The sequence below is a fragment of the Sphaeroforma arctica genome (assembly GCF_001186125.1).
Source record: "Sphaeroforma arctica JP610 unplaced genomic scaffold supercont1.388, whole genome shotgun sequence".
Classification (NCBI taxonomy): domain Eukaryota; class Ichthyosporea; order Ichthyophonida; genus Sphaeroforma; species Sphaeroforma arctica.
In genome coordinates this window covers 42,144-56,711 of record NW_014040170.1, presented here as the reverse complement: position 1 = coordinate 56,711, position 14,568 = coordinate 42,144, and the positions used below count along the sequence as shown (strand labels likewise).

The 14,568-nt window shown below is 38.5% G+C and overlaps 4 protein-coding genes across 4 annotated transcripts; 1 reads left to right on the top strand and 3 right to left on the bottom strand.

Annotated features, from left to right (window-relative positions):
• Window positions 1-3,845: 3,845 nt before the first annotated feature.
• On the bottom strand, window positions 3,846-4,438 carry SARC_05826 (hypothetical protein; the record flags this gene model as incomplete). The annotated part of the gene is made up of 2 exons (XM_014300307.1): window positions 3,846-3,863; window positions 3,962-4,438. The coding sequence occupies 2 exons, from the start codon at window positions 4,436-4,438 to the stop codon at window positions 3,846-3,848; spliced, it is 495 nt and encodes a 164-aa protein (XP_014155782.1).
• Window positions 4,439-8,078: 3,640 nt separating this feature from the next.
• On the bottom strand, window positions 8,079-8,645 carry SARC_05825 (hypothetical protein; the record flags this gene model as incomplete). Its single annotated transcript, XM_014300306.1, has 2 exons — window positions 8,079-8,085; window positions 8,194-8,645. 2 exons carry the CDS (start codon window positions 8,643-8,645, stop codon window positions 8,079-8,081), a joined length of 459 nt encoding a protein of 152 aa, XP_014155781.1.
• A 1,747-nt stretch (window positions 8,646-10,392) lies between these two features.
• SARC_05824 (hypothetical protein) lies at window positions 10,393-11,421 on the top strand. The gene is made up of 2 exons (XM_014300305.1): window positions 10,393-10,808; window positions 10,834-11,421. The coding sequence occupies exons 1-2, from the start codon at window positions 10,501-10,503 to the stop codon at window positions 11,243-11,245; spliced, it is 720 nt and encodes a 239-aa protein (XP_014155780.1). The 5' UTR covers window positions 10,393-10,500; the 3' UTR covers window positions 11,246-11,421.
• A 1,111-nt stretch (window positions 11,422-12,532) lies between these two features.
• On the bottom strand, window positions 12,533-14,492 carry SARC_05823 (hypothetical protein; the record flags this gene model as incomplete). The annotated part of the gene is made up of 4 exons (XM_014300304.1): window positions 12,533-12,597; window positions 13,108-13,230; window positions 13,917-14,000; window positions 14,396-14,492. The coding sequence occupies 4 exons, from the start codon at window positions 14,490-14,492 to the stop codon at window positions 12,533-12,535; spliced, it is 369 nt and encodes a 122-aa protein (XP_014155779.1).
• Between the last annotated feature and the right edge of the window lie 76 nt (window positions 14,493-14,568).

Genomic DNA, 14,568 nt, shown 5'->3' with positions numbered 1-14,568 from the left:
ATATACATATATACATGTATAAACATATATTTATATCTTTATATTCATATTTATTTGAAAGCATTCATTTTTATTAACATATATATATATATATATATATATGTAATATATATATATATGTGTATATACATATATATATGCATACACATATAAACATATATATATATATATATATATATATATTTATTTTTATATGAAAAATTTCTATTTATACAAACATATATATTTTTATGTGTATATGTATATATGTATATATGTCTATGCATATATAAATATGTATATACTTATATATTTATATCTTTATATTTATATTTTTATGAAAATATCCATTTACATAAACATATATTTATATACCTTATACTTTATACCTATATATATATGTATATATATACAGATATATATATATTTTCACAAACTAAAATATAATTATGATATACATATATAGAACCATGACTATCTTTTCACTTGTATGACTATTTATTTCTTATATCATACAACCGAAACAGAAGATATATATATTATATCAATATATATGTATACATATATACATGTGTGTATGTGTGTTTTTGTGTGTATTCGTATATACATATATATGTTTATATGCTTATGTGATTGTTTGGAAGGTTATGTTCGTTTGCAGCTCATTGTATATACCGAAGCATGATGCATTGTTAATTATAATCGATGAACGATTACTTGCTATATGTTTGTCATAGCTTTGTACGCATACCCGTATATCGATGCATGTATTCATGTTCTCCCACTGCAATATTTCTTCTCTAGCTGTTCGTATGTTCCATTACATATTGGCATATCTAAACGGTCTGTTGCTTTTAGATATGTTTTCATGACAGACTCGTACTCAGAACATGAATGGCTTTTGGCCTTAATTCGAATACAAAGAGTTCTGTTTTATTTCTAGTTTCCTTGTTTTGGGCTTGTAGATCTCAGCACTGTCTCGCCTATCACTACATGGTAGGCTGGCCGTAGTGGTAGTGGTATGCAGTGACTCTCATTCACATTATACATCGCAGTGTAATGCCTTTTTGCTTCATGAAATTTCAATTTTTTGAACGAATTTCAAATTACATAGCTCCGTCCTTCCACCACTTTCAACTGCCAGCTCATTCGTCCATATTACTATCACGTTGTGCTTCACAGCCCTGATCCCCCTGAGTCTCGAGTATTTCCATAACATGGTTAGCGGGAAGAGTTCCAGCCAGAGTACGAGGACAGGTGCGAGTTCGAATGGTTACGGCCAGGGCCCAGTTGCGCATGAGGCACCCACCAGATACGCCCGTAAACCTGTTTCAGACCACGAGATGGAGGCAGTACTGGTGAGTATGGCGGGCACCCGCATGGACCTGTGTGTAGGATGATTTATAGCGTGATGCTTCTGTGGCCGGGCGAATAGAGTTGTGTTGGATTTTGTGGTGGAAGCCGGCATATCGGAGTGAGGATGTATACTTGTGATGTTGTACATTACACTGATATGCTGTGTCATGATTTCCAATGCGTGTATAGCGTACTAAACGTTGACTGATATGCTCTATGTCATCATTTCCAAAGCGTGTAAAGCACACTACACGTTGGATTGTGCGTGGTGTTGCATTCACTCCCGCAAGTACTACATTTAATGTATAGCTTTGTGTGCCGCGCACGGATTGTGTCGGACAGGGTTTCTGACCTGTGGTCTATACAGGGACTATAATTAACACGGCTTGTGTCGGTTGGGGTTACTGATCTGTGCTCGCTATACAGGGATTTATACTTGTAGACACTCGACGCGCGGGCGCCAATTGCCGTGTTGTTAGCCAACGTTTGTTTACTGCCTGAAATATGGCTTTAATTTTGGTTTTCCGTATATATTGCTTTCTGTCGCTCATTGAATGTATTCCCATCCGCTGATGCCCATTTATCTCGTATATTCTTTGCCAACCAGTCTGGTATGGCATTCTAGACTGATCCTGGAGGGTCAACAGAACATTTCGTCGGGGAAAAGGCGACAGCCACTTACTCAAGGCTCGTACGAGAGGGTTGAGATTTGACTGTACTGAGTATAGAGGCTTCCAGCTGACCGATATTGGTTAGACAGCAACCCTGTCATATAATATTTGGCGATATAGGACATCAACATATACAGCTAATACTGCAATACACCTGTTTGCTGGATGAGATACCGTGCTGTAATATCTTGGTAATCCCGTAACCACAGCAGAAATCAACGGGTCCATTGAGACAATTATATATATATATATATATATCTGTCTGTGTGTGTATATATGTCTATATATATGTATGCATATGTATGTATATATATATATTGAAATATAAGCAGCAAATTTTGCTTCGTATGACGCGATGTGCTTCTTGTAGCATGATAGGCTATTGTATAGGGGTCCACGGAAACGTTGTAAACCAATCCGTCTGCAATCATGATCGAGTTCTCCTGAAAGCTATAATGTTCCAACGAAATAAAAGGTGCCGTTGAATACAGTGGTGTATGTATCAACGACTTGTTCAAGTATATAAGCCTACATAGATTTATTTGTCGTCAGACAGGAGGGGTTTACACAATTGTTTTATTGGGAGATGCTCATGGACATTGGAAATCATAGTTATGTTTTAATTGCACGGGTTGAAGTGTACATAGCTATCATTCTCAGTTGAAGTATACATGTAGAACAAATACATTTATTACCATCTATATCTATATATACACTCAATGATCAAACATGTCCAATCCTTTAGCTCGCTACGGGGCGCAGACATAGAATGCAAATAAAAGTCCAGCACGCAACACACACCAGGTGCAAAATTAGTTCATAGTTGTCGTTCTATCTTCAAACGAGCACACACCTAAATATATGATGGACCATGTGAACAACGACCAAAGAGTGGATATGGAGATATAATAAGTCCGTAAAAAAAGAGGAGAGGGGGAGGGTGGCACACCTACATGATAGACCATGTGAACAACGACCAGGGAGTGGATATGGATATATTTAGTGTGCTAGTGTGTGGCGTAGGTTTAAGCGGTTCCAAGTAGATATTGGTTTCAGGCGGATACAGTCCGAAAAAAAAAGGGGGGGGGGGGCACTTTCCGCCTTCCTCTTAATATTCTATACTTAGGGCTAGACGGTCTAGACCTGACAACTTTGTTACTTTATATAGGCATAAGGATGACGCGCCATTGCTATAATGAGATTAGCGGCACAAATTGCGACATATGTGCTTTAAACAGCAAATCTTGGCATATTCAAACGCACCCGTGTATCTATTGAGGCTGTTCCCAGGGTGCACGTATAGCATAATTTTAAAACTGCAGAGGGCGAAGCGAAAAGAGCTCTGCATGAAAAAAGAGGGAGGAAAAGGTTCGTTCGAAACAAATCTCTACTTGGAACCGCCATATTTTATTTACTTGTCAGTGTTAGATGCGTTACGAGCATGATGTATTGGTGTGTTGCTTTTGTCCTTAAATTTATGCAAGTATGTGACATAAATGAAGAAGTAATACATGTTCTGTTTCGAGGGACGGTATAGCTTTTTTTTTTATGCTACACAATCATCAAATATTGTTCTATCCACGCAATGTCGTATATGATATGTCGAACCGAGCATTTTGCTATTATTTTATTAGATGCATGGTAGTATAAATGATTCACCTGGAAATGCAAGAAGATGGGTTTCAAAGTGCATTTACATATGACCGCAACAGAATACATGTCTCGATAGGAACTTTTCAAATATACCCAATTCCAAGTGTGAAATATGACCATGTATATTGCCTGCTACTTATGTGAGTAATGTTGCAATATATATTTTTTATTCAATTTATGTTATAATCACAATTTAAGTTGTAACTGTGATTCAAACGTATTCTTTAACATACAAAGCCGATGTTCTGTTGCGAACAGGTAGTCCTCGTAAATCAAAACAAAAAGACAAAAATAAACCATACACACTCCAACCTGTTTATCTTGCCATTGTTTCTCTTTCCATTGTTTCTCTTGCGATTGTTTCTCTTGTCATTATTCCCCTTGTTCCACTTCCTGTCATTATCTCCCTTCTTCCACTTCCTGGCATTCTTCCCGTTGTTCCGCTTCTCCTCTTTGCAACATTCGTGCTTGTTGCACTTGCCATCGCACTTGTACTCAAAATTATACTTGGCTACTAGATCGCCATTGCATTTGAAGTCATCGCAAAAGTACTCCTTCTCCTCACAGCACTCGCGTTTGCCACATTTACCATCGCACTCGTACTCATAATCGTGCTTAGCATCATATTCCTTTCCGCACCTGTAATTCTCGTCATAGTAGTACTTCTTCACCCAATTGTTTCCCCTGTCTCTTCCCCCGTCTCTTCCCCTGTCTCTTTCCCCATCTCGTCCCCAGCTTCTAGCAGATGCTACCGCAGCAAGAAAGAGGGTGGCTTTCATCCTGTTTGAACTTTAAGTTGTATGTTATACTGTTGTAAATACAGGTTTGCAAATGATATGAAACGCGATATATATCGGATATTTATACTTGTTTTCGGGTTCGGGTTCTCGTCTCTATCAGTAGCGCCTCTCGAGTTGTACCTATTTCACAAAACAAAATAATGTTATAAATATTATCTATTATTCGTATCTACGTCGCTCAAGGTTGAAAATCCCGTAAGTAAATATGAAATCTGAAGTCTGAACTCCGAATCCTCTAAAAAGTTAAAAAGTGGATCTGCGTTTGTTGAGGTGACAATAAAAAGAATTTCAAATTTGATGGGCAGCAGCCAGCGGCCCAGCAGTGAAGACTGAAGTGAGAAATCTTGAACACTGATATATATTAAGGGCAGGTGGCCAAGTGTTTACTATTCAATTTATTATACAGAAGGGTACGTAATACGCGTCATACTTATTTGTATTGAATTTATATGTAAATATTTAGTTTCCAGCTATTATTTGAAACACTCAGCGTTTGATTTTTATATAAAACACGGCTGGGGCGCCGCGGGGACTGAAAGCGATTAATCAAAGAGGGTAGCTGATAACTTGTGAATATATTTGTGCAGGGCGGAGTGATCTGAGCCGTGAGGGTGAGATAATTTCTTGAGTAACCCACCTATTCACACTTTTGACCACGAAAATGAAAAACAACTAGAAAGTGATTACCTGTGCATTTTTTCTGACAATATGGCACTTGTGAACTTGTGAAGTTGTCCCACTAGTCACTAGGCACTAAGTCACTAATAACACATAAAAGTCAAACTAATCGTGCTGGTAGACTGTGTAGCCTGTTGCCTGTAGGCTGTAAATCCTAGATATCTCTATCAATTATATATACCTTCACTTCTAGAATATGAACAACGTCAATATCAAGGGGCAGTGTCGCGGGCTACTATACCTGACAACGCTCAACCAATGCTAAAGTCTCCTGAACCGATGGTTGGGCGCCCGGGCAATAGTTAGGTAATGTGGTTAGGACAAACTCTGACCTAGACAATGCTTTAATGGGTAGCTTTAGGACTACGAATATATAGGAGAAAGTTTAACTTTTTACTTTTACTTTTTCATTTGAAAACGTTGCAACGTAATACGTGATGAGGTTAGCTTCCAGCCCCAGGCGAAGTTCCAGCTTTTTAAAACAAATACGCTTTCAGTGATAAATAAAATAACGATTAATCGTTAGAAAAAAGCAACTGTAAAAACAAATGGCCTAAAATTTATGTTCGATTTTTGAAAAAAAACGGAAAAATATTACTTTTTTTAATTTTGAGCTTAGTTACTAAGATGTGCGCCCTGACTTCCTCTGCAGAGGTTTTGGTTTCATTGGCTTATTATGTTATTGTCATGTGTACGTATTTGTAATTGAGTAGTAGCGTCATAATATTTACTCTAAAGTATTAATTGAAAAAGAATGATACAATATTCCAGATTTGTTACTTCGAAGATTCAAATCTATAGTTAAGATAAACCCAAATTCCTTTTGCAATTTTTAAAAAAGTAAGAAATATTCAAAGGCCAAAGTCGCAAACTGCAAAGTGCAAAGGCCTAAATACTGGCCACGGGACATAGCAGTCGGCATTTAAAAAAAACCACCGAATGTAAAAGTTTGAGACTTTTGAGTCTTGACATGAGGTTGATACATAGTGAGCAACAGTCATGACTCATGCATGACTCCTGAGACAACACTTAATGCTATTAATATATGCGTGATCTGAGATTTTAATGATTCAGCTGTAGCTAACTCAGGGGCCAGCCGGCCAGCAGGGGCCAGGCCAGTCGGCCAGAGTCCAGACGCCAAGTCCAACAACGGCTCTTTACACTATGCAGTATTTTCTTGGGGGGCTTTTTTAAATAATATGGTCCGGGTTATTACAATTGATTGATATTCTATTCCAGCGATTGCGCCTATAAGGCAGTGAAGGCACCCGTGGGCCGTGACTATTAAATTATTAACGCCCGAGCCCTTGTATTCCTACGTATCTGAACCAAGTGTTTTTGTTTTAAATTTATATTCTGGAAGAAAAAAAATTGCGGTTAATGAAATCACAGAACAGGAACCCTTGGACCCAAGAGACCTAAAAGACAATAGGACCTGAAATTTAGAGAGAACGGGACAAAACAAAATTTAGTGTAGAAGGCTAAGAAACGATTTTTGTTTTTGTTTTTATATATAATCGGTATATGAGGTGAATAATCGGTACATGCGCAATGATCGGTACATGAGATGAATGTCTAATCTGCTGTCGTTGTGCGCAACGAGCCAGAAATTTACATCTAGTATGTTCGAACTAACAATTGTCTCTACATTGGCTTATAGATAGAACAAAATAAACACAACGTACGCAGAAATGTTCCAGTAACCATTGTTGTGCTGAAATAGTGCACGAAAGAAGCGACAACGACCTCGTCTGTTAAAACAGCGTCACAAGCCCCCGGGGTTTCCACAATTGCTATATTGGGAGATGACCATTGACTGAAAATTTTAACTATGTTTTGGAAACACCTTTATATTATCAATTTTTCAATACATTCAAACGCAAGCGTAGCCTAGCTTTAGCGTACACAATGCCCTTCTATTCTTTATACCCCTTCCATGCCTATATGAGATACAAATGTTCAGAAAAGTATCTGGCCCACGCAAACAACAGTGGAATCAAATCTATTTCAAGTTTTTCGATATATATCGTCGTGCACTCAGTGCTCACGAAACACTGCTCCACCGATTTTTTTGTAATCTAATTCAATTACAACTTATAGTATATTTACAACCAAATTCTTGGTTTATCACTGTAGGCGATGAAAAGGTGTGTATGCCCACAATTGGGTATTCGGCGACAATGACGCAGATTGTATTCTCAATATTATCCGAAGTAGGTCATTGAAAAAAAAACAAACTGCGCTGAGCTTTCAAACATAGCAAATTTGGTCGATCAAGACCTCGAACTGGGCACGTACTACATTGCAGTCCAGACCTGTCCTTGACAGACATTTGCATCGACGAAATATTGTTGAAGTGTAAATAGCCATCAGTCTGTTAAAGTGTACATGTAGAATATGTAGCACTTAATTCCTATTGAAGTCTATATATACACTCAATGATCAAACATGTCCAATCATAGATGTTGATCTATCTTAAACGAGCACACACCTATATTATAGACAATATGAACAACAACCAGGGAGTAGATATGGATATAAGTGTACTAGTGTGTGGCGTAGGTTTATTTATTTGACAGTGTCAATTACGTTACGAGCATCGGTGTATTGTTTCGTTGAAGAAGTAATATATGTTCTGTTTCGAGGGACGGTATAGCTTTTTTGTATGCTACACGTATACAATCATCACATGTTGCTCTATCCACACAATATCGTCTATGATATGTCGAGCATTTTTATTTTATTTTAGTAGAAACATGGTAGTATAAAGATTCACCTGAAAATGCAAGAAGATAGGTTTCAAAGTGCATTTACAAATGACCGCAACAGAATACATGTCTCGTTAGGAACTTTTTAAATATACCCAATGCCAAGTGTGAAATAAGGTCATGTACATTGCCTGCTATTTATGTGATTGTTGTTGCAATATATTTATATATATTCAATTTCTGTTATAATCACAATTTCCAAAGTTCTGTTGCGAACACGGTAGTCCTCGTGGATCAAAACAAGAAGACAAAAACAAATCATACACACTCCAACCCAACAATATATACTTAATGGCGTCCATTCCTGTTTCTTTTGCCATTGTTTTTGTTTCTCTTGCCATTGTTTCTCTTTCTATTGTTTTGTTTCTCTTGTCATTATCCCCCTTGTTCCACTTCCTGTCATTCATCCCGTTGTTCCGCTTCTCCTCTTTGCAACATTCGTGCTTGTTGCACTTGCCATCGCACTTGTACTCAAAATTATACTTGGCTACTAGATCGCCATTGCATTTGAAGTCATCGCAAAAGTACTCCTTCTCCTCACAGCACTCGCGTTTGCCACATTTACCATCGCACTCGTACTCATAATCGTGCTTAGCATCATATTCCTTTCCGCACCTGTAATTCTCGTCATAGTAGTACTTCTTCACCCAATTGTTTCCCCTGTCTCTTTCCCCATCTCGTCCCCAGCTTCTAGCAGATGCTACCGCAGCAAGAAAGAGGGTGGCGATGGCAAGTTTCATCCTGTTTGAACTTTAAGTTGTATGTTATACTGTTGTAAATACAGGTTTGCAAGTGATACGAAAGACGACATACATCGGATATTTATACTTGTTTTTCGAGTTCGCTTTCCCGTCTCTCACAGTATCGCTCCTCGGGTTGTAACTTATTTCACAAGAAAATTCTTTTTATTTATTTATTATTCATATCTACGTTCATACAAGATTGAACATCCTAAAAATCTAGCGTCTGAACTCCGAAGCCTCTTAAAGCTGGATCTGCGTCTGTTGATGTGATAAAAAGGATTTTCAATTTGATCGCCAGCAGTGCAGACAGCAGTGAGGATTAAAATTAGCGAAGTGAGAAGTCGTGAACACTGAAAAGGGCAGGTATTCACTACCTAGTACGGTACAATACGTCATACATATTTGTTTTATGGATTAGTTGTATTTTGATTTATTTTGTATTTTTCTTTTAAAAAACAAAAACGACAATAGAAAATATAGCTTATGACTTTTGTTGTTGCTTTATATTTATATTTAATTAAAAATATACTTTTTATGTGGCGGTTCCAAGTCAATTTCTGTTTTTGCTCAATATTTATTTTAATGTATGTATTTGTCCCCTGCCCGCTTTAACTTGTTGCTAATTTGTGTCTATTTTTTATATACTCTACTAAAATTATGCTATTTACTACTGAATTTGATACTGGCCCGAAATTATTGTGAGGGTTTGGGGACCCAGACCCAATTTTTATTTTTATTCTTGGAAAAAGTATATATTATGAACTAGCTTGTAGAAGGAAATATTTAAAATATAAATAGTTTATAGGCGCCTTTCTCCTACTTTTCTATTTAGGAAATGAAATATTTGGAACCGCCTTATATAAAAATCAAGATAAATATCACTTTTTAGTTTTTGACCATATTTAGCCTTCTATTAGCTCTGAAACAGACTTTTGATATTTTTTTAGCTATGGCCTTTTTATAAATATATATATATATATATAAACATTTATGTATGCTTTTGTTCTGGTTTTTATATGTTGTTGTTAAGTAAACAAAAAAAAAACGAAAATACTTCCTTTGTTTTTTGGGTTTTATTTTTGATATATATTTTGTTATAAAAAAAAACAAAAAACAAAAACAAAATATAATTATTTGATTCAAAGAATTTGTTTTTTTTGAAAACGATAATATAAAAGGATCAAAACCAATCAGTATAAATAGAGCAGCGACCTATAGCCTAAGCTCAATCTGTTAAATGGTATACAGAATAAAAGTTGAATGGAAACGTATACTGAAGAACGTTAAAAAGTTTTCACAGGTGAAAAAATAAAACGAAATTCTCAAATTTGCACTCAACATGTAAACCTAAATTCTAACGAAATGGACTATATGGCAAATAGCAACTAATGAATATCTAGTATACAAAACAATGATTTCGACTGACAGGCGGGCCCGCAGGGTTTAAGACAAATTGATGGCCTGGAAATTGCACCACTTCAAATTTCATGGGGCTATATACAGAATAAAAGTTGAACGGAAACGTTTACTGATTCATTTTGAAAAAGTTAAAACGGGAAACTGAATGAGGCTAGCCTATAGCCTATAGGCTTGCTATGAAAAAGTAACCTGAAAATCCTTTTGATCCTCAACAGACGCAGATCCAGCTTTTAGAGGCTTCGGAGTTAAGACTTGAATAATAAATATTTAATACGATATTTTTGTGAAATAAGTACAACCCGAGAGGCGATACTGTGAGAGATGAGAACCTGAACTCGGAAACAAGTATAAATATCCGATGTAAGTCGTCTTTCGTATCACTTGCAAAACCGTATTTACAACAGTATTACAAACAACTTAAAGTTCAAACAGGATGAAACTTGCAATCGCCACCCTCTTTCTTGCTGCGGTAGCATCTGCTAGCAGCTGGGGAAGAGACGGAGGAAGAGATAGGGGAAGAGACGGAGGAAGAGATAGGGGAAGAGACGGAGGAAGATATAGGGGAAGAGACAAGGGAGGCGACAGGGGAAACAATGGGGTGAAGAAGTACTACTGTGACGAGAATTACAGGTGCGGAAAGGGATATGTTGCTAAGCACGATTACGACCACGAGTGCAATGGCAAATGTGACAAACGCGAGTGTTGCGAGGAGGATAAGTACTATTGTGACGAAGGCTTTAAGTGCGGCAAGGGATACGTTTCGAAGCACGATAACTTTGACTACGAATGCAATGGAAAATGTGACAAGCGAATGCTGCAAGAAGGAGGAGTACTACTGTGACGATATCAAGTGTGGCAGAGGTTACGAAAAGAAGCACGGCTTCAATTGCGGGTGTGATGGCAAATGCGACAAGTACGAATGTTACAAAGAGGAAAAGCGGAACAACGGAAAGGACGGGAAGTGGAAAAAGGGGGGTAATGACTGGAAGTGGAACAAGGGGGATAATGACATGAGAAACAATGGCAAGAGAAACAGAAACACTGGCAAGAGAAACAGAAACAATGGCAAGAGAAACAGAAACAATGGCAAGAGAAACAGAAACAATGGCAAGAGAAACAGAATCAATGGCAAGAGAAACAGAATCAATGACAAGAGAGACAGGAACGGACGCCATTAAGTTCATATTGTGGGGTTGGAGTGTGTATGGTTTGTTTTTGTCTTCTTGTTTTGATCCACGAGGACTACCGTGTTCGCAACAGAACATCGGCTTTGTATGTTGAAGGATACGTTTGAATCACAGTTGCAACTTAAATTGTGATTATATCGTAAATTGAATAAAAACAATATATTGCAACAACACTCACGTAAGTAACAGGCAATATACATGACCTTATTTCACACCTGGCATTGGGTATATTCAAGTGGCAACCAACTTCTTAACTGGGTGGGCTGCCTATAATTCTGGAAGCTAAAAATAGGTGCTGCCATTTTCATGAAAATTGGGGAAATGAGTAGAAATAGGTCTTATCTCGTCAAATACTCGGTGCTACCTAATGTGAACACGAACGCTGGCGTCGTACAGTACACACCAAATATGTTTCGTGAGGGGGTATATTAATATCAAAGGGTATTTTATCAAATTTGAAATGTGCTTTTCTGTTCATTTTCCGGTAACAATATGTGTTCCTGGTGTTCGGTTTTAAGCAACGTGAATATAAGATTACACAACGTAATTCTACATACGACGTCTAAAATATCAAGCGTGTAGCAACTGACCCCGGATGAAAGACGCATCTAGTTTTACGTCTATAACTAACCAATTTCACGCCAAAAATCGACTCTCTCCCGCTAAATACCTGTAGTGATCGGTTCATGAGGTGTATGTCTGATCTGCCGTCGTTGTGTGGCACTAGCCAGAAATTTACATCTAGTGTATTCGAATAAAAAATAATCTTTACAGTGACTACTAGAGAGAGGCAAAATAAAAAAACATAACGTACGCAGAAATGTTCCAGTGTACTTGGTTGTGCTAAATGGTGCACGGAAGCAACGACCTCGCCTGTTACAACAACGTCACAAGGCCCGCGAGATCAGAGTAAGGTGACTTTGGTAGCAAATATAGCCACTATTGTACCTATGCACCTTAATAATGATATTCTAATGATAACACTAGTAAAGCACAAATGGTTCTAAGATATTCAAATGACAACAATATTTGAAACACGCAAAGGTCCCATTTATCACCCGGCTATCTAGCTTCAATGTATAATTGGTCACAGTAGCCAGGTGACATCTCTTCATCACACATACATTGTGATTAAAATCATTGATAGCCCCAGTAAAACACAAATCTCACTATTTGAATGGCCGTGAAAATAGGCTACCGAGCTCATTGTAAAAACTAAGGAGGCTAAAGACGCAAAAGCTCTCAATACGTTTATTGCCTTTTATGGCTACAATTCAATTACGCCGCCACGGCAAACTTCTCAAAGAGCTTACTTGACAGCGTCGATTGCGGTTCGTATTGATCTGCAAACCCCAAAGTGAATAGTTAGAAAAGGGATTGAAATCTAATGAAAATCGGTCGCTTATGGTACTCTGACTGCAGAATGCGCGCATCTATAGACTTTCAAGAATTCAGGATTTGATAATATACCCCCTTGATATTAATATACCCCCTCACGAGACATATTTGGTGTGTACTGTACGTCGCCAGTGTTCTTGTTCACATTTAGATAGCACTGAATATCTGAGCTGCTTGATTTATCTCATCGCTCCAATCGCCACATACACATAGTCGATCTTCCTTAGCATGTTAATGCCATTGTGTAATATCCCATCCAATTTGCTGTGCAACACAAAACATGCTGCAGTACATACATCAGACACCCCACACAATGACAAGGGTTGGTCGTGTCCATGTTTGCAGCCGTCAGAAAATATCTGCTTTATATACTTGCCGACTCCCAATCCACAACACCAGCACTCACAAGTAGGCCCTCATACGGTAGCATTGAGCCTGCTGTAGCGGGCACATACCTTCGCCAGGGCTAATGTTTTCAATGTCAGCAGCTAACCTCGTAGCCTGGTCAATCGCCCGCTTGGCATCCAGTTCCGTTGCCACGTCTGCTCCCCCAATACAATACACCTGCATACCCGCATCTACGCACAACAGAAAGTATATTACAGAGGTGAGCCCGATAATATTAGGATTGGACGAGATCAGACCTATTTCTACTCGTTTCCCCAAATTTCACGAAAACCCAGTTTTTAGGGCTAGAAAAGAAGGGCACCACACCCAGTTGAGAAGTTGGTTGCCACTAGTTATAACGACTCCCGAAATCTCAAACACAGGTCTAAAAGCCAAATGTAGACACGATCACCAGGGGTTTAGGGGGGTTTAAACCCTAAAACCTCGGGAAACCAGTTGTAGATTTCTAGACACGATCATGAGAACACTAACACTGGACACTGAACTTTAAACGCAACGCAAAGTAGCCAGCGCAGGCACATATGAATAAACAGTACTACTAGGGCTGGTGGAAGGGGCCCAGAAAGTCCGGAAGGGTTGCCAATAGCAACCGAGCCCAACCAACCAATGTACCTCCCTGGCCGTGCTTGCATACACGTACTGTTGCATGTAGATACATAGGTAGGTATATATGTAGGTATATATGGCTACCCCTGTGCATGGAGATGCACGTATGGCTTGATACCTACTGCTCGCGGGGTTTGGGTCGCGCATACGCACTCGCAGGCGTACACGAGTGAAGAAGCTCCATCCACCACTGGCAACAACTAAAACCTATGTGTGGGAATTTGTGTATATATCTGCAGCACATACGTACCTTTGAGCAGCTTGGCTAAGTCCCTATTGGGCTCCTGTCCCGCGCAGATGATGATGTTATCTACCTCTAGAATCTGATCTCCAGCTGTTGTAGGGACGAAAACGATTGCATGTTTGTAGTGAGACTAAAGATCGTTGACTATTGTTCCATACCTCACAGATATATATTACAAGAAAATTCAACAATATCAGCCCTGGCAAGACACAAGTAGTGTATCGGTATATTAGGTATCGCGATGGACAGACAGACCCCTAATGTTGAATTTCGGACCGGTATGCTTAGTACAGGGCAACAAACAATAGCTTCTAGCTCCGGTTGGTGCAGCTCCGCCCACATCATACAAGTGCGATTGCGGGAGATACTACCAGGGACTATATATATGAGGCAATCTCCAGAAGTCGTACATCAGAAGGTAAAGAGTGGTGGCTTTAACAGATGAGGCTTGTGCATTCATTGTATCATTACATTTCTCCACTCACCTTTGCTTGAGATGTGTAGATTCCCTTCAGCATCAATCTTCTTATATTGCACGCCCTGGTTATATCGGAGAAGAAAACGGTCACTCAGTGTGTACATGAGATATATGAATACAAACACATACATACACACACCTATATATATATATATATATATATATGTGTGTGTATGTGTA

What these genes read in the sequence shown, in the direction of transcription:
- SARC_05824 (XM_014300305.1), top strand. Translation starts at nt 10,501, where the DNA reads ATGAAACTTGCAATCGCCACCCTCTTTCTTGCTGCGGTAGCATCTGCT. An exon ending in TATTGTGACGAAGGCTTTAA is followed by an intron (nt 10,809 to 10,833) that starts GTGCGGCAAGGG and finishes TACGTTTCGAAG; the next exon opens with CACGATAACTTTGACTACGA.